Source organism: Mya arenaria, chromosome 10, assembly GCF_026914265.1.
Source record: "Mya arenaria isolate MELC-2E11 chromosome 10, ASM2691426v1".
Lineage (NCBI taxonomy): Eukaryota > Metazoa > Mollusca > Bivalvia > Myida > Myidae > Mya > Mya arenaria.
Window position 1 is genome coordinate 41,974,756 of NC_069131.1, and position 20,086 is coordinate 41,994,841.

At 34.3% G+C, this 20,086-nt stretch overlaps 1 protein-coding gene across 1 annotated transcript; it reads left to right on the forward strand.

Moving 5' to 3' along the window:
* The first annotated feature begins 840 nt into the window (after positions 1–840).
* Positions 841–18,928, forward strand: LOC128205814 (receptor-type tyrosine-protein phosphatase kappa-like). The gene is made up of 22 exons (XM_052907798.1): positions 841–1,198; positions 3,977–4,057; positions 4,176–5,975; positions 6,462–6,564; positions 6,778–6,866; positions 7,484–7,645; positions 7,831–7,988; positions 8,263–8,350; positions 8,571–8,638; positions 9,268–9,304; positions 9,806–9,909; positions 10,286–10,411; positions 11,749–11,897; positions 12,298–12,433; positions 12,980–13,108; positions 13,604–13,706; positions 13,910–13,986; positions 14,387–14,521; positions 14,860–14,994; positions 15,336–15,490; positions 15,845–15,980; positions 16,091–18,928. Exons 2-22 carry the CDS (start codon positions 4,006–4,008, stop codon positions 16,181–16,183), a joined length of 4,035 nt encoding a protein of 1,344 aa, XP_052763758.1. The 5' UTR covers positions 841–1,198; positions 3,977–4,005; the 3' UTR covers positions 16,184–18,928.
* Positions 18,929–20,086: the final 1,158 nt, after the last annotated feature.

Below are 20,086 nucleotides of genomic sequence, written 5' to 3' on the forward strand. Positions count from 1 at the left end.
GCTTGAAAGCAAGTGTGTGTGTGTGCGTGCGTGCGTGCGCGCGTGCGTGCGTGTACGTTCATGCGTCGAAATGTATATGTGTGTGCGTGTTACGTGTGCGTGCGTGCGTGCGTGCGTGCGTGCGTGAGCGTGTGTTAGTGTGTGCGTGTGTGCTTGCGTGCGTGATCACGTTCTTGTGTGCCTGTGTGCTTGCGTGCGTGCGTTAGTTGTCAGTGATTTATAAAGTCAAAAAAGGAAAACATTGTATGAAAGGCACAATAAAATTTGATGAAAAGATTAAACATATAAAACTGATTTTCTTTTTAAAATTAATAGCCACGTGGTCACAAACTCCCCCAGTTAATAAGCGCAGAAATATCGCTTTCTTTTTTGAACACCAATCATATTTGCTTTTTTAAGATAATATGGCTTATAATATACACTTTTTTTAAATCAGAGCAAAACAATTTTAAGTTTCAGTTCAGTTTCAGTTAATGTAAGTCAATTAGTCAATTGTCGATTGTTACATTAATGTTTTGTTTCATAAAATATCTGTCAGCAAGATCGACAGTGTGTTTTGATCCTGAGCATATATAGTGTTAATAGAACCTTTGAAATTACACAATACGCATCTTAGAAAAGAATTTTCATTGTTTAGTAAACTAATGTTTATAGTATAGTTTAAATATATCTTGAAAACCAACTATAAACGACAATAATTTGTATAGATATATTTGTAGGGCAATTAAATAATAACTTAAGCGACATAATGATAATAATTTCAAATCAATATATCGAATCGAAGCAGGAAGTATTGCGCTTTAATTGGATAGACGAATAACTTAAACCACAATCATTGTAACGACGACCAAATACGTTCTTTTAACAGTGCAATTATTATATGCGATATATAAGTCTTTCAATTTAGAAATATTTAATATTGCAGGTACATAGCATAATTTACATTATAACGCATAAAAGCACAGTGGATTTCAAAACGGCGAATATTCATAAACCTTGAGTAGTTTTTCTAATATTTAAATGGAGTATCATGTTTCAGTAGTCTATTCAGCCCATTGCAAGCGGCTAAATACCAGTGTCGAAATAGTGTAAGGTGGATAGGATTGACAATGGTTGGGATTTTTTCTTCCTGTTTGAGAAATATTAATATAATATGACAGTCCAGTCGTGAATGCGGATTGTTATGAAAAAGACTAAGGTGAGTGCCTCTTTATAATGTACTTATTTTTTGACGCGTTATGTTAACTGTTATAATAAGGATAAAATTCAAAACTTAGAATCTTTTAATTTATTTAAGTAATTAACATCTGATTTTGACTTAAATGCCTCTTTAATCAACGTTAGTCTACCATAAAGTTACTTACTGTAAAATATATTAGAAATACTATTTGCTTGATTATGAAATATAAAAGCGGTATTAGCGAAACTGTTCGTACAATGCATTCTAGTAGGTTAAAACATTGATGAACACATTTAATAATTAATTTTCATTATGTTTTATTCATGTGGCAATGCAAAACTTGAACCTGAAACATCTTTCAGCATACGCACATACATAGTAAGTGTGAATAAATAGTGGATTTTATATATCATACAGCTTATTATAATGATAAAGAGTGGCATGATTATTGATATATGTAAGTGCGATGAGAAGACATTTCATATTCACCATAATTACAATCATTCCAATATTTTAAATAATTTTTGAAAAATCTTTATGTCATAATTGTTCCATTGTGAATCAGGATCGTGGTGTATTGTTTTACAAAGGATTGATCAAGCAAGCAAAAGGAACATAATATGCAGTTGCTGTGTTGTTTTTGTGTTTGTTTTGGATTAAGCAGTATTTAATTTAAAGTATTCATTTCCAAATAGCATTATAAGGATATACAAAGTTTGTTTTGTTTTGCTTTTATTAAAACGAACACATGTTATAGTTATAGATATAGTTACTTTCTAATAGTTTATTGTCAATCTAATGCTTTGTCATTTTTATTTGTTTCTTAAAATGTATGTTAACAAAAACACAAGTTTGTTTCAATGATGAACAGGCTCGGAAATTAATTCAGAACAAAATGCCCAACTTACTTCAGTCATTAAACATGCATTATGAAACAGCATCCTTATAATAAGAAACTAATATAAGTTGTTTATGTATATTTAAGGAAAACGGGGTATGAATAAAATAAGTTTGAATGGTTATATTTGCAAGAACGTTGAATACTTACATTTGCGGATGTTTATCAAATAGACCGCAACCCTTGTATAACATATAACTTCGAGAACATTGTGTACATCGGCGATTAGCTTGATACTAATAATTAAAATACATGCTTTGCCCAATACACGAAATAATTATGTTTAATCATTTTAATTTAACAGTATTAAATATCAGGCCAATTTTTTACTATATCACGCATAAATTTACGTTTATTTTAAACGAAGACGAACATTCACAAACATTGAGTTATGTTTAAAGCCGCATTGCTACTTAGGATTAAATAATTAAAAAAGTGAGTATGTAACTATGATAGAGTCTCATATAATGTCTGATAAATTTCCGAGGTCCACACGATACTTTATTTAAAAGAAATTTATGAGAATACCAATGAAATTCCAAAACAGTCCACTGACTTACTAAATGCTAATTGGGCAGATCACTAGGCGGAGGATAGCACCAATGAGAATGGAGCAGGCCGTTAGCTCTTCTAATGTCGGTCATAATAGTAAATATGCAGCAGGCTGCTGGCACTTCAAATATCGGTCATTAGGGTTAGAATGGAGCAGGAGGTTTGCGCCTCAAATATCGGTCATAATGGTATGAATAGAGCAGGACGTTTGCGCTTCAAATATCAGTCATAAGGGTAAGTATGGAGCAGGACGTTTGCGCTTTAAATATCGGTCATAAGGGTAAGAATGGAGCAGGACGTTTTCGCTTCAAATATCAGTCATAAGGGTAAGTATGGAGCAGGACGTTTTCGCTTCAAATATCGGTCACAAGGGTAAGTATGGAGCAGGACGTTTTCGCTTCAAATATCGGTCATAAGGGTAAGTATGGAGCAGGACGTTTTCGCTTCAAATATCGGTCATAAGGGTACGTATGGTGCAGGCCTTTGGCGCTTTAAATATCGGTCATTATGGAAGGTTTGGAGCAGGACGTTTGCGCTTCGAAAAGCGGTCATAAGGCTAAGTATGGAGCATGCTTTTGGCGCTTCAAATATCGGTCATTATGGTAGTTATGGAGCAAACCATTGACACTTCAAATACCGGTCATAAGTGTACGTATGTAGCAGGCCTTTGGCGCTTCAAATATCGGTCATAATGTTAAGTTTGGAGCAGGCCGCTTGCACTTCAAATATCGGTCATAATGGTACATATGCAGCAGGCCGTTGGCACTTCAAAAAGCGGTCATAATAAAATGTATGGAGTAGTTCGATGGCGCTTCAAATATCGGTCATAACGGTAATGCGTAATGCATTCGTACAGCACTCTATTTTTTGGACGTGGTCCTTTAAAACATGATACAAAACAGTAACGTCAACCGCAGCCCTCGTGATTGAAACTATTCACTCCCGCATAAGCATTTGTTTATACTTTCAATGTGCGTGCCGTATAATCTGACATATTTTTTGATACATTTAAAATAATGAATTTCTTAATCTGAGTATCAGACTAAGGATGCATTATGAAAATGAATATGGGCCCTCAAATGTCCTCATTTTTCAGCTAGAATATGGGAAATCAAACGTCGTATCTAATATGCTATATTCTTAAACTAAATAGTAAACGAATTTATTTCATTTACATTGTAAATATACTGATTTCTTTAGATGATGCAAATTTGATGGCGATTAGTATAAACGAATCAAACGGACTTTGACTTGTTTTTGTTTTGTTTTGTTTTTTAATAAAAAAACAAGCATCTAAAAGTAAATAATTATACGTAAATCTTTTTTCCATTATTTGTATGTTTCAGACAACTATTTGAGACACCTCCATGACAGAATGATATTTTGGATATTTGGTTTGCTCTGCATGGTACAATCATGTATGGCTGGTAAGAGTAAACTTTTTTAAATATTTCGTAGTTGCCTTCTCAATTAAAGTTAAGATACAACTGGAAAAGATTAAATACGGAACTTAACTATTTTTTATAACACTTTCTCTCGTCACAGTCTTCATAAACGGGCTGGACTGCAGACCGGCCTGTGTGTGCTGTGAAGGAGGAAAAGATCAATGCGGATCCGATGTCAGACATGGAAATAACTTTTGTTTGGATGGCTGCATCGATGGAATATATGGCTGGAGATGTCACAATGCCTGTCCCGGTAACTGTTCTGCGTGCGAACAGGAGGACGGCAGACCATGTTACAGCTGCAAGGCTACATTTTATGATACAGGCAGTGAGTGTAGCAAGAGCTGCCCAGTCGGGTGTGATGGGGGAGTATGCAATGATGAAGGAGCATGTAGTAAATGTACAGCAAACTTCGAAGGAACGAAATGCAATATGTGTGTACAAGGAAAATATGGTTCAGATTGTACACACTATTGCATTAGTCAGAACTGCCGATGTTCGAATGGAACTGATTGTACTTCTTGTAAAACGGGATTCTATGGAAGTAGAACCCTCTGTCAAACACCTTGTTCCCCGGGATGTCAGGATGACGTTTGTTATGATAACGGAAGTTGCAATTGTCTAGTTAGATTTACGGGAAATACATGCAGCGAATGTCAATCAGGATACTACGGGCCATACTGCAATATATCCTGTTCCGTAGGATGTGTAAATGGACTGTGTGAAAAAAATGGGACTTGTTCATGTCACCCAAATTTTTATACAAATAAGTGTGATACGTGTGTGGATAGAAAATACGGTGAAATTTGTAACCAAACTTGCAGCGTAGGATGTACCACATCGTTCTGTGACAGGACTAATGGCCATTGTGAATGTCTTCCTAACTTTTCTGGCAATAAATGCGACCAATGCAAATCAGGTTTTTACGATCAATCATGTAACTTACATTGCTCGGATAACTGCATAGGAGACATATGCTCACGTTATCAGGGGAAATGCACACTTGGTTGTGTTGATGGATATTCGGGTGACAATTGTACAACACATTGTGACAAACCATGCGCATCGTGTCTGCAATCTGAAAGATCATACTGCGAGTCGTGCCACAATGGATACAGTGGACCAACCTGTCGATGTCCACCCAATTGCAAATGTAGCGTTGCAGCTGACGTATGTACTTCATGTAAAGATGGATACGTCAATACTGGAAAACAATGTATGTGTCAGTCACAGTATTGTTCCGAAACCGAGTGTGATAGATGTGTTAACCAAACGTTTTATGTTGATGACAATGCGTGCTGTGAATGTCCAGGTAATTGCAAAGACGGTACCTGCAAGAGTGGGCCTGAGTGTATATACGGTTGCATTGATGGTTTTTACGGTCGCGATTGTTCTCAAAGTTGTTCGTTCTTGAATGATAATTGCAAGAGATGCAATCAAACTTATGGAAAGTGTTTGGAATGTAACATGGGTTTTTATCCACATGATAATGGAAGTTGCATCAGTTGCAATAGCAACTGTTTGAATGGGCACTGTAGTTCAAACATTGGCACTTGTCTAATCGGCTGTAAAGACACGTTTTGGGGAGACAAGTGTGACATCCAATGCAATTTAAATTGTGAAACATGCGCGCAAGACTCGGGAAATTGTAATTTATGTATAGATCGTTCATTCCATGGACGTTTTTGCAACGAATCCTGCAGCGCCTTTTGTTTTGAAAGAAAGTGCGATAAAGGAACTGGTCATTGTTTGAATGGATGCAATGGAACCTTCTATGGCAACCTGTGTAAAACTCATTGTCCTGCAAATTGTAAGGAAAGTGGAGCAGTAAAGATATGTAACGATGATGGAAACTGTAAATATGGCTGTGTCGATGGCTACGAAGGCAATGACTGTTCAAGTAAGAATATGATATATAGTATTAGTAGAAACACACTATTCATATACTTAAATCAATAAACTATAATTGTTTTAAATGTTACACCATAATTATTTATATGTACCTTTTATTTTCGGTTGATGTACATTATTCAATTTTTCATAGTCTTCAAATTTAGTATTATATTTGGTTTAAATCGACCTTTTAACAATGCTACATTTAAAGAACATACATGTTTATACAATAAAACAAGCTTCACAATTAATATCAATACACTATGATTGATTGTTGACATAGTTAATTGTAGTTCAATATAAAATATAAATCAAGTTAATCATGCAATGCTTAGAAAATTAAAGTATAAGCCTTAGCAAGTCATACCTAAAACAATGGGCTGTTATTCAGCTACTTAAACATGATGCAAAAAACTTCTTGTATACTGAACAATTCAAATTAGTAGTCCGTATGATGTAGTAAGATCATCAAACATATATATTTCTTAAAAAGGGAAAACAGACGGGTCTCTAGTAGGAGCTATTGCGGGAGCTGTGAGTGGCGGCGTTGTACTCATCGTTGCCGTCGCTGTTGCATTTTTCTTCTTTCGACGAAGGTATACCATATTAGTTAAACAATTCCGTTTCTGTTAATAATGTGTATTATGTAAATTATTATCTGTGACAGGAAACAATCATTTGCCGATACCGTGCAATTTGAAAATTGATGAAATAAGTTTATGCGATTAAAATTTCATATGCCCATATTGTTTAAATATAAAAAGGTTAACTGATTACATTATTTACGTAATACGCTTTACTTTTATTAGAACAACAAGAAAACCTGCCTCGAGCCAAAACAAGGGAAATGGTAATGTAACGTTCCAACCTAGCATTACCGACGAAAAGAATAAAAAATGTAAGTAACTTACATATTTGTAAAAGCTCAAGTGAATATATGATCCGTAAATTTCTCAGAAAATATCTTGAAATGTTAAGGGTTCATTATATAAACCGACATTAAAGAGACTAGACACCAAAAGAGACAATTGCAAGAGAAAAAACGAAATTTTACAAGAACTTACAAATAATTGATGTCGATGTGTACAACGCATGGAATCTTACGTATTGGTGTATTACATCGCTTATGGCCTATGTATCTTTCGCAGTTTTTGCGTAATTATCCAATTCGAAATTCACTTGATTAGTCTTCCACGCAAATACTGTTAGATTTAGAAATAGCGTCGATATAGCTATCTGTACTAATCACGTTACTTTTACAGGCTAAATATAAACATTATAAACTTGGAAACCAATATGCGATATTTTATTACGGATACACTGAGCTGAAGCAACGACAAAATATTCTTCAAATCATATAAAAGTGAATTCATTTCGTCCTCAAGTGAGCTCCAATTGAAGATTCTATGCTTGTTTTGATGAAATACTGTATTTGCCGATTTGGGACCATCTGGTTGCTTGTCCTTTTTATTACAAAAATACTTAAATCTCTCTTGAATGACTTGTTTTCATCAGCACAAGATCGGACATACTATAATGAAGGACAGGTCAAGAGAGAATCAACGAAGCCAATTCCAACGATTTCCCGGCCACCAGCAAACAAACCCAATGCTGCTAAGCACCAAGTATCTACCCATGAAGAAACTGCATTTGAAAGCGAGATTGACCTGGAGATAGGTAAGCTTTACAACGAGTTTTGTAAGATAGTAGTTTCAGTCAAGGTGTGGTCTAAATTGTACACTCTGTCGACAAATCTCAAAACATTTGTGTAAGTCGGTCCTTTGTTTGATTCGATTGAAGGTTAGTACTGTAAAGGTTTAATTTATGATGTGACTTTTTATTTAGTGCATTGTGTAATGTAGATGACGAGAGGAATGGGGCTCTTGAGAATTCTTCAAGAGGTGATCAGACGTACTACAATGAACTTGGATCATCAACTATTAAGTCAAAAGTACACATTAATCAACTCGTCAAGTATGTGGACGGAAAGACATATGATGCGTTTAGTGCAGAATTTGAGGTAAATGTTATGGTCGATCGTATAACATGTACCATGATTATTCGTAGTATGCAATAGAATGACATTGGCATTCTTATAATTCATAATTCTAATGGTACATTCGCGAAATAGTTCAAAATTCTATTTATTTGGAATAAGTTTTAGAAAGTGCACTACAGGAACAATTAAAAGGGTATACTATAATATTAATATTTCCCCAAAAACTTTAAGTGAAGTCATAATATACTCCTTATTTATTTTAGTTACACATGTGTTAGTTAATCCCTGCTTACAGAAATTTTCTAGCGGTCTTGTGAAGCCGTATGTGGAATCGCAGAAGCGGGAGAACATGAGTAAGAATCGATACAAAGGCATTTATCCATGTAAGTGATGATCATTGTTATTGCATATTGTATGTGCCTTGTCTGATAACCGTACCAAATAGTAGCGATTCGGGACGTTTTGATCTTTGTTGTTAATGTTAATGAAACTAAATATGTCGTTACCTTTGTTTATCGTAACTAAACTCATGTACAACTATTTAATAGTGTGATTGAATAACAATACTTGGCTAATTTAGAGTTTTTCTTTGTGACCATTTAGACGATGATTCAAGGGTCAAGGTCACGAGCAGTGGTGGATCAGACTACATAAATGCCAGCTTTATTGACGTATGTAGCGTTCTAGAAATAAGTTTATAAGCTCGTCTGATTTTGGAAACAAAAAAGTATTGCCGTAGCCTTGTTGTCATTGAAGTCGTCTGCTGTAAAAGTTTAACATTGGCCATGACCTTACCACAGTTTCAAATATCCACATGGAACTTGGTACTCATACTGTCATTGACTATAAGCACAATATGTATTCATTTTGACTTTTGTAATCAATGAGTTTTGCCTCTTGTTCGACTGAAAAACAACCACATATATTGGCGTTCACTCCGCTGCGCACTTATTTGCAATGTTTTGATTAATCAGAATCTAAGGCAACTTATTAAATCTACGGTAGTTGTTCGTGCGAGGGTTTCTGCAGCTAAATATTCAAGGAACACTTTACTGAAAACAACGATCGAGCCCGCTTAATTGTTTTGTAAAACGGTTGAAATATTTAGATTCTTTTTCCGTTTTTTTTATTCACGTGCTATTTTATGCCTCTGTAAGTAGAAAATGTTATTTTTAAAACTTCCTTGTTACATGTTTTATTCTACAGGGAGGTTCTATTTACACAGTGTCATCGTTTCTAATGTTTGAAGAAAGAAACGTAAATAGATTGTATTAAACGCGTGTTTGTAAACCTATTTCAGGGGTATAAAAAGCCGAAGCAGTACATCGCCACATTAGGTAAGAAGGACAATGACATGTGATACTCACGGAGGTTATTTTGTTACATAGAATGTCATTATTAAAGTGCATGCAATTCAATGCACTGCGTTTGTGAATACAGCAGAAAATTTGAATGCAATTGACAGACGTAAAAAGCTATTATTTGAATTGATGTATATATTTGGTGTATACTATACTTCTATCCAAAGTATGATAGTGATACTGTACCATGAACATGGTGCAATCGGTATAAAAATCTTTCAACCCGAAATATTGAAATGGATTGAATTTATCAAACAGAAAATAAAACAAAATATATTAAAAGCCATTTGAGTCCAGTAAATTATTAGATTTAAACTTAACGACAGCAAGAAACATTCAGCGTGCGTCCGTTTTAACGGTTATTTAATAATTTTAATAGTATTTTAGCCATTTATGTACTATCGTTAGTAACACACTTCCAATATAAGTATTTTAACAATATATAAGAATTTGCAATATGGCATATTTCCATTCCAGGTCCAATGTCCCAACAACTGGACGATTTTAGCTTGTTCTGGAAAATGATTTGGCAACAAAGGGTTGAGAAAATTGTCATGGTTACCAATCTCATTGAACATGGAGTAAGCGCAAATAAACATTGATCATTTATGGTAATCATAAGATTCAGTCACTGTTTACAATTTGGTACAAAAAAAAACGTTATTACCATGGAACTGTTAAAGACATACTAAGGCTATAGTTTGCACAATTTTGGAACGACGTCGTACTGATAATTGAGTGAAAAAGGTTATTAAAACCGTCAAATTAGATACATTTTGTTCCTTTCTGATTATTTATTTTTCTAAATGAACATTATAAGAAACTTCAGTGATCAGTGAAGAGTTTGGATCTCATCGTAGTCCTGTTCTGGTAAAGACAAACTATTCTATTTAAAATACTTATTGCTTTGATAATTCAACGTAGAGATATCATCAATGTTTTGGTGTGCTAATTCAGACCCCTAAATGCGAGCAATACTGGCCAAACCCTGGGGTCAGTAAGATGTATGGTGAAATAAAGGTGGAGAGCCGCTCAGAGGATGAGTATGCTGAGTTTACAAGGCGAGCCTTAACGATGACCATGGTAAGAAACTGAACTAAGAAAGTTCATGCTTTTCCAAAAATATTTCTACTTAGTTGGTGTTGAGTCTTTATTAAATCGATTCTGATATGTTCATTGTTTGAAGAAGAACTGTCGCGTTAAATGAAGTTTTATTAAGGTTTATTATTAGGTTTGTTCAAGTTTTAGATTTAAACGTACAATCCAACCAATTTTTGGTCTCTTGTTTGTTTGCAATGATTGTAAAGTACATTAACGTAAAGGTTGAAAGTAGAGAGTGTCATGCAAAATATCGTCTTATGCAAAAACGATTAGTTTCACATTTAAGACACGTTTATGAATAACCAGACTTCTGATAGGACTTAATTTATTTCATTAATAGTATTTATCTTCAGCTAGAAGCATTTAGCGAATGGCTATCGAATTTATAAAGGTTTACTGTCAATATTGTCCGCAATGCTTCAGCGAGCTCATTGTAAACAAGCATACTTTAAACTTAAAGTTTAAAATGCAAGCCGATTTTTATTCTTCCGGGTTTAAATAGACAAATTACAACCCGCTCATTGTAACAGAAGCCTTTTGTGACATGGCCAGTGCATAATAATTAGCCATATTATTTTGCTCTGCTAGATTTAGTTACAATTTATGTTGAAAGTGTTCGCATGAATTGTTAAATATGTTTTGACACTCACCTGATTTAATCAATTTAAGAATAAAATGATATTTTCTTTTGATTCAAGAAAATGATTTCTTTATTTACTTTCTGTACAAAGTTTTAAGAGTTTTACCACACAGTAAACTGACACGTGCGTATTTATTGTTAAGACGATCACAATATGCGCCTCAATGACAGGATGCAATACATTTTACTCACTGAACATTGTTATTTTAACTACCTACACTCAACCCTGCCCCCGACCCTAAAAAAAAACAAAAAAAAATCAACAACAACAACAACATACTCCCAGCCGTTTAAATCCCGCAATTGAGTACTGGGAAAGACTTATTAAAATTGTCAACTATGGATTACCTAAATGGCAGACTTTGCACGGGTTCGAAAGTTTTTGCAATAGGAATTCTAAATTGCATTTCATCGTCTGCAGATAGGGTTGGAATCCCTAAATTCATTGAAGTTCTTGGGGAAACTCTATTGAGCCAGATGTTTAAGGTTGGACGGTTGGAGGACCCTCAATTTTCAAGTATCCTCTCCTCGAAATAAAACTTTGGTATACTCTATACATTATTAGGAATACATATTTCTCACGGAGGCGCTGAGATTTTTTACGCAATTTGACAGTTCTTAGCGGAGCAAAATATTATGCATACAACTAATGCATGCAATACAATCCATGCGCCTACAGGGGACCGAAGAAAGGACGTTGCACCATCTGCACTTCACGTGTTGGCCTGACAAAGCGATACCCGACGATGTAACCGCGATGATAGAGTTCCGACAGAGGGTTCAGAGTACGCCGAGTACTCTAAATGGACCAACGGTTGTGCATTGCAGGTTTGTTCAATTTCCAAATTATTCAAAATTTACGTTACTAAAATGCTCAGCTCCTAACGTTATGTATACTCTTTTTCTCCTCATGGCCCTTGAATAGTGTTGAGATTATTTGATTGAATTATTACTCTATAATAATACGTTTTAAACATAAAATACAACAATGATGGCTCTTAAAAAGTTAGAACCTTGGTCAATGAATGTTTCAAGATGGCGGAAAGTTGATATCGAATTTCCTGGAAAAGGGTATTGCAAAAGGGCTTCACATTTTAATGAACAAGTGGAAATGTACCCTTACAAGAGTGTGAGAAATGCGTTTGTAATTATCAAATGTAGGTGTTCATTCTGAATAAATTATAATTTTGTTTGATGCCACAGTAAATTATGTCTGTAACAAATACAGTGCTGGTGTCGGCAGAACAGGCACATACATTGCTCTGGACATCCTGACAAAAGAGGGTGAGGCGGAACGAGCCATTGATATCGCGGGATGTGTCCACAAAATGCGCCTGAACAGGCCGAATATGGTTCAGACAGTGGTGAGATTTAAGGATCAAGTTTAAGCATTTATTGGATTGGATAATGCATTTACAATCAAACAATTGCAGAATTGCCGTGCGAGTACAAAGTATAAACTAATTATGACTTTAAATCAGGATTGTATTTTGATAAATATTTGCTCATGTATTCTGCGATTCATAACTTTTAACCATACGAATACGACTTATTGTTGCTCAAAGTAGCATGTAGTTTTCAAAAATGTTCATTTGCTTGGTGCGCGTTCTCTTCCGAGTTTCCTTGATATTTGTGAGCATATATTAATACTTAAAACCGCATTTTTTGATGATATCTACATAATAGCATGTCGACATAATATTCATTTGTAATTTAACCCAAAATGTTGTATTTGAGACCTTTTATCTCCTCTAAATTTTTCGTTTTTGTTAACATGAGCTAAGCCAGTATTTTCGTTTACCAAATAAATATAAATACCATCGGTAAGTATCAAGTATCCTTTCGTCTATGCATCCAGGCGTTGTATTCAAATGACATTGACTCTTATTACTTTCAATATCTCGTAACAGGAGCAGTATCAGTTTCTGCACACAGCTGTGGTTTACTCGTTGACCTTCGACTGCAAACAAATCAAGGGAGAGAACTTCGACCAGTTCATGAAACAACACACTTCAAAAGAACTGAATAGTCAGTTTAAGGTGGGTATCCTTGAGCATAGGCATTCTGTTGATAAGTAGTATAGTCAATCGCCTGTCATCCAAAAGGTTTACTGTCCGTGTATACCGTGTAGCATTTTAAATAAAGAAACTCCAGTGGATGCCTTGAATGGGAACATGTACGATAAGGGAGTCTTCATGTTGTCCTTCTTAAGGAAAACGTAAATGTACAAGTATATCCTTTGTGTGTTCATAAGCGTTGTGAAAAATGATGATGCTGATCATTATGCACAAACAGCATTAAACATATCAAAATGAATTTTGAATTGTATTTGAAATAATGGACATGGCAACTGCGTTTTCATTTGTGTGAATGTTTATACCAAAACAAGATGTGCTGTACAAACATATGCATTTCATGTAAAGTATCTTATTGTAGTTCTACCTTAAACAGATATTTTTCAAGATGTGATTCAATTGTGAGGCCTACAATTTAAATATAGTATCTTTGCGTGAATTGCATTTATTTATTTTCAGCGACTGCAACACACCGTCGAAAAACGAACGAAAGACGAAGCAATTGCAGTTGAGCGCAATAAGCAGCACCTGAGTAAAAACAGAGCAAATGCAGATATTCCGGGTAAATATTGCTAACATGCTCAAAATGTCACAATTAATGTGTTTTGTGGTAAAATTGTTTTGAAATTTTTTTGGCAATCGATGCTGAATAAAGCTTAACGTTTCCAGCTGTATTGTCTTTATATACAGAGCCAAATGAAGTGAAAGAATAAAGGTGTCTTTGTGATTATGTGTTCGGATTTTGATAGTGTTGCTTTTGCTTAGGTAACGAAAACAGGCCAAGACTTTACCTGAACCTCAAACATGGGGCGTCAGACTACATCAATGCTGTATACATTCACGTAAGCATGGTCCTATTTTTTTAGTTTGCATTTCTAAAATCAAACAAGAAGTGCATACTCATAATAGTTACCACCTACTAATCAAATCACTTTAATAAGCATTTCCATCGTCTGCATGTGATGCAATGGAGTTGATAATTTACCCTTTATACAATGTGGACAAACTAATTCAAAACATTTGTTTAAAACTGTCCTTTATCGCTGCTGGTTCAGATTTACGAAGACACGGAATTGTAATTTGGTCAGATTGACTTTATTTGTATCAAGTATACATATATTCATTTTATCAGCGTTCATACTTTAACGATTCATCCAACATCGTCTTCGTCAGCTCACCTGTTCTAGAACAACAAACAATCTCATTGGTCGTAATATGTTTTCATTGGTTTGCGTTTCACAGAGCTTCAGAATCAAAAAACGTAATCTGGTAGCACAGACTCCACTTCCAGAGACAGTAATCGACTTTTTGACCCTTGTTGTCCAAGAGAGTTGTTCATGTATCGTCAGCTTCGAAGCTGATATGGACAAACAAAGGGTAACGTTCTTTTTTAATTTGGTTTTAAAAAATATATTATAACCGACAGACACATATACAACGTTAGAGATAGGAATCAGATGTCAGCCATTTTTTAAACTGAACACCGTGTACATTATATTATATATATAATAATTAAAGCCAATAGTTAGTTCAGCAAAAAAAAATCCAAAACTTGGATAAACAATCTCGCCCTGACCAAAGACCATCTTTCAAACTGTTGAATGATTCAAGTAAAGAATTGTCTTATCAAAATGAAGCTTCTAACAATTCAATACAATACCATGTATATTCGATTTGTTTTTCGAGCACTATACTAAATCATAGTATCTACACAGAATATCGGCATATATTACCCAGCGGCAAACCAAGACGTTTTGAAACAGGGAACGTTTCAAGTCAGTTGCTCAAGAGAGGAAAAGAAAACGTTCTACGCAGAGCGAACATTGACAATTCAACACAAAGGAGTAGGGGTAAAGAAATTAGATAATTATATAATTCTAGGAATCAATACAATAAAAATATGTCCATAAACTACTGAATTTGAACATGTCCCTTCCCCTTCAAGTATGAGTGTAGTAGACTTTACAGAAATTCTTTTTTATTAATGTCCTTGCAACGGAAATGAACTGAAGTCGATTTTACGAAAAAGATGTATGTTTAGATTATGTGTTTTAAACAATTTATACATGAGACATATTCAATCTGAAACTTTGCAAGCGTGCATGCATTAAGGTACTAGTGGCAACAGTTTTCCCTCACCAACAATTTTGATCATAAATGTCAATGTGTTAATACGTACTAACTTCTCCAGACGAGCACTGAACGAACCATTCCACATCTTCAATATACCGACTGGGATGAAACGAACAACATTCCAAGGTCAACTACAAACTTTCTCTCATTTCTGAACGTGATAGAGAATGTCACAAAACAGTCAGGTGACGGGCCGATCTTGGTACATTGCTTGTGAGTACTGATTGGTTACCTTTTCACCTTATTGCTTTACATTTAAAAACTGGTTGGATACGTCGTTGAATATCAACTTGAATGAGTATTATTAGTGGGTGCTATATCGTTCGAGAAAAAAAGAGGTTTTACGTATCCAATAGTCATATTTATTATCGATGTTATTTCATATATGACAGGAAATGGTTAGCTTTAGCCTCGGATTAAAGTTAAGACATCTAAAAATGTGTTTTCATATGTCATCTAGGTCATTACAATCGATTGCCCATGACAAATGGAATATTTTGTTACTATGCTTAATCACAATTGTTTTAATAGTATGCATTGCTTGAAATCTTCATGTCAATAACACAGAGATGGTGCGGGCAAAAGCGGTCTATTCTGTGTCGTTTCGTTGCTTCTCCACAAGATGGCCGTGGAACACGAAGTCAGTGTGCTTAACTCTGTTAGGAAGGTCAAAACCATGAGGAGGTTAGCGATCCCGAACCAGGTAAATAATTTCTCAAATAATTTCCGTTATAGTCATTTTATCATTGTGCTGTAGTTGAATGGTCAACGTCCGCGTTTTTGTGTCCATGCTTATGTTTTTTGTGTTTTCAGGAACAATTTAGCTTCTGTCACGGATGTGTTTCTGAGTATCTAAGTTCCTTTGATGTATACGCCAATTTCAACGAAGAAACGGGAAGACTGTAAGGTTCATCGAATTTAAAGTTTAAAAGAAACATTCAGAGTGTAAATATGACATAGTGCAAACTTATTTTGTTATGTTGTGTTAAGTTTTTATTTTCAATACGTTTTATAAATTATGATAGAACCGTAAAGCATAAATTTTATTTCCAGTTACTAACACAACATGTTCAGTAACATTTTTTATATTCAGCTTCGTACATACTTGTCCATTAGTATTGTTCTATTTCATGTTGCATTCTCTAGTGATCTATGAACTATTTAGAAAGCCTTTATAAGTGTGTTGTTTAAAGCCAGTCAACAACTTGGAGAACAGAGCTTTCTTAAACTTAATGTAAATTCATTTTTGCTGATTCTTATCGAACTTTAAAAACTGTTGTTTTCATTCACAATATCTTATTAATTATATTTTTTATAACTACAGTTTTTCTAATGTCATAGAACATTTTTCACTTTGTTGTATTTGCCATAATTTTAAGTGGTGTGATTTATAAATGAAATCGGTGTCAATAATTTTTTAATGTCATAGTTGCACAGGAGCTGTTCGTAGCGTATAAAGGGACTCAATAATGTTTTGGCATTAAATTTTGTTTTCCCGGTATTGCATCTGAAAACACTTGTATTATAACAATTTCACTCTTTGATACTGAACGAAATGACACAAACACTTATTAGAGTGTAAACAAATGTTCTGGTTTTAATAGAGAGCGAACCCACGCAGGTACAGTCAAGGTAAATACACGCACACAAGAACTCATAAGGATAACATTTGTTAAAGAATTCAAGCCGTCAGTATTTTAATTTTAACACTCCTAGTACTTTGACACACCTTATTTCGTCATTCAAAAAAGCGCATTTTACAAAATCATGAGCGATATCCTTAAAGTTACGGCGTTTTTTTTAAATTTAGGTTTATTTACTTAAAGATCGAGTATTTAACTATTATACAAGTTTTGCAGAAAATCTTTGTTTATGATAAAAGGGAAACTACAAGGAAACGAATTGTATGATATCCTTCAAAGAGTTGTATTGATTTACAAATTGTATGATAGACTGAGAAACGTTAGAGCCCTTTTTTAAATAAAGGTATTAAGAAAGCATTACGCGGACCTCAAATGTCGACTTAATGTTATCAACGTTTGATTTTTAGTGTATGTCAAATAACTATGAAATAACCGGACGGCATCAGGTGCCCATACTATTAGCAGAAAGTACCTTCATGCTAAAAAAAGCTTCATACATGGCAAAATACCAAGATTAACACGCATTGTCTATATTGACGCCGATTTTACAACATTCTTTGGAGTTTTATAAACTTAACGAAGAATGCAATACGCAATGAGGTTGAATGTTCTTACGTGATGTGCACCTAAAGTGTATTTATCTCTCTTTGTGTAGCTTTTATTTTTAAAGTAAGTGCTGAACATGATGCTTTAACAATGTATATGTTTATTATATTATCAGAGTCATATTTCATGACTCCAATGTCGTTGAGCATGCTCAGCTTCTTCTGGTACTGCCATATGTGTATTTGAATTTGCTAGTTTATTTTTAATGCAATCGTTAAATTGCGTGTGTTATTAACCTTTGAAAAGTATTGTTATGTGTACATTATTTTAGAGCCATTACTAATCCTTTCATATTTGGATTATACTGTAAAGTATATTCGCAAGTAGTCCCTTGAAATATTGTTCTATATGACAATTAAGATTTGTTTCGTATGTAAAAATCGTATGCATGTATGTATATAAATGTACAAGTAGGCTATCACAAAAACATCATAACGAAAAAGACTCACACAACGACAAAAGTGTTTATCACTTTTAACTATAAAGAAACCTTAAAATTATCATACATGATTGGTTAGATAATTAACAAAGTAACACTAATACATCATGTTATACTATGAACTTTAAAATATAATATTCATCTTAAATCATTCATTGTTAGATTTGGATAGCCCGTAAATTTCATATAAAGGCAAATCAGTGTACTAAGTTTTAAACACAATGTAGCGTGTTTATTTATATGGTTGAACTAAGCTAAGCCTAAAAAATCATCTTAGCATGTATAATTTAGATGTAGATTATCAGATGTCATTATTATATATATTTGGTTTATATTCCTACAATTTAACAAACTTAAACATATCTGTGGTTACTGATGCCTTTTCTTCTAATGTTAAAAGTATATAACGATATTCAAACTACATCTGCAATACAAATCGCTTGATTCATTTATGTGATGTTTTATTTTTATTTTTTGAAAGAATGTTCTTGTTGGTTGTTTTTCATATTCTGATATTGATAACTATCTATTGTACTGAACCATACTTCTGTTTAACATTTTAATCCAGACATTCTTAAATATATCCTGCATCAGTTGGTCAGAACAGCAGAAAGGTTTCCAAAGGTTTGAGAAGACGCCACACACAAATGATGATTTAAGCATGCATTGTTTAAAATCAGGATAGTTTGAAAACAGATTTTTGAGATTTTTATAGGTACTTTTTTGTAACAAAAGTATCATGCTGCTGCTCATCCGTTGTGACAATCAAATATTTATATGCATGTACGAGAACATGTTGACAACATTTATGTTTTGGATTCATTGTTTAAAGTGTACACATGTTTTATTTCTCCGTCTACCATGACTAATTCAAATAATCATTTGCTTTTTCTTTCTTTCAGAAACTGTTTAAATATGTTAGTATTGCTAATCAGAGAAGTTTATAATAAAAGTATAACCTTTTATCTTGTAATCTTTTCAGTAAATGTTTGGGCAATATAGTGTTATTTGTAGCTGAGCGTTAACAATTAAACGAATCCTTGAATATGTTTTCCAATGCCAAATTGCCGTAATGAATGCACAAACCTTTAAAGTTCATTTTTGGAAAATAACAACGACAATGCAGTTGATAGGGTATGACGAAAATTGGCTACACATGCTCATCAGATGATGGTCGACCGGAACAGCATGCAGAATGATTTAGGGTACAGTACGTTAACACGTTTTTAAGACTGTTATTACCTTATCTGAATTGCTCTCTAGTCCGTCTTCTTGTAGAACTTGAAGAAGAAGACAGTTAGTACTGAAAATGGACATTTTCGGAGTCTGTGAGCTCTCAACCACTTTGTGGGACTCGTACCTCTACACCACAAATGACATTCTTTAACTGACCTGTATGCAATAATAACAAACAAAATAGCTTATATGAATAATGCAGGTGGCCATCTTCGACGGACAAAATGACAAATGGATTTGTTTTCTTAGCTGTGGTTATATGGTGTCGCTTTAGTTTAAGAGTTTATACTTTCGAATTTGAATTTATTCTGGTTACAACTTTATGTAAAAGGCGTCTACGAGGGGCACGTTGATAAAATGTTTTAATTTAGTTGACTGTATCGAGGCTTGAAATAGACATGACGTCAGCCTTTTCCTCGCTGTTTCCTCTTTCTTTTTCGATCATTTGAAAAGGTTGCCGTCAAATTTCATCAAAGCCCTTCTCCTTACACCCTTGCCTTTAAATAGTACCATAACAATATTATATACTTCTTGTCTAACAAAATTGCACACCTTCGAAAGCATGCAATTATGAGCCCTCTTATAATTTTACAGAATTTAAACATAAATGAACCAGTCGTATAACACTTGCGTTTTCCTCAATGTTCGAGAGGTCGTCTACTCATGGGCAAAATATTTCAGTCAAGATGCCATTTTCAGCTGCATACCCCGCCTTCCAACCTGTCAACGGCCATGGTGTATAACATTCTAATCCAGCCGCGCTCCGTTTTTGCACGACTCCATGAACTGTGGCGGGGACACATTGTGGCGACCAACGTCAAGTTATTACTTGAGAAAAAATTATAATAATACGCAACTAGGCAGTTTTGTACTGCTGTCTTCAGA

Excerpts from the sequence above, each read along its gene's own strand:
- LOC128205814 (XM_052907798.1), top strand. The coding sequence starts at position 4,006 with ATGATATTTTGGATATTTGGTTTGCTCTGCATGGTACAATCATGTATG. Across the intron at positions 7,646-7,830 it reads CGAGATTGACCTGGAGATAG|ATGACGAGAGGAATGGGGCT; the intron begins GTAAGCTTTACA and ends TGTGTAATGTAG. Across the intron at positions 12,434-12,979 it reads CGAATATGGTTCAGACAGTG|GAGCAGTATCAGTTTCTGCA; the intron begins GTGAGATTTAAG and ends ATCTCGTAACAG.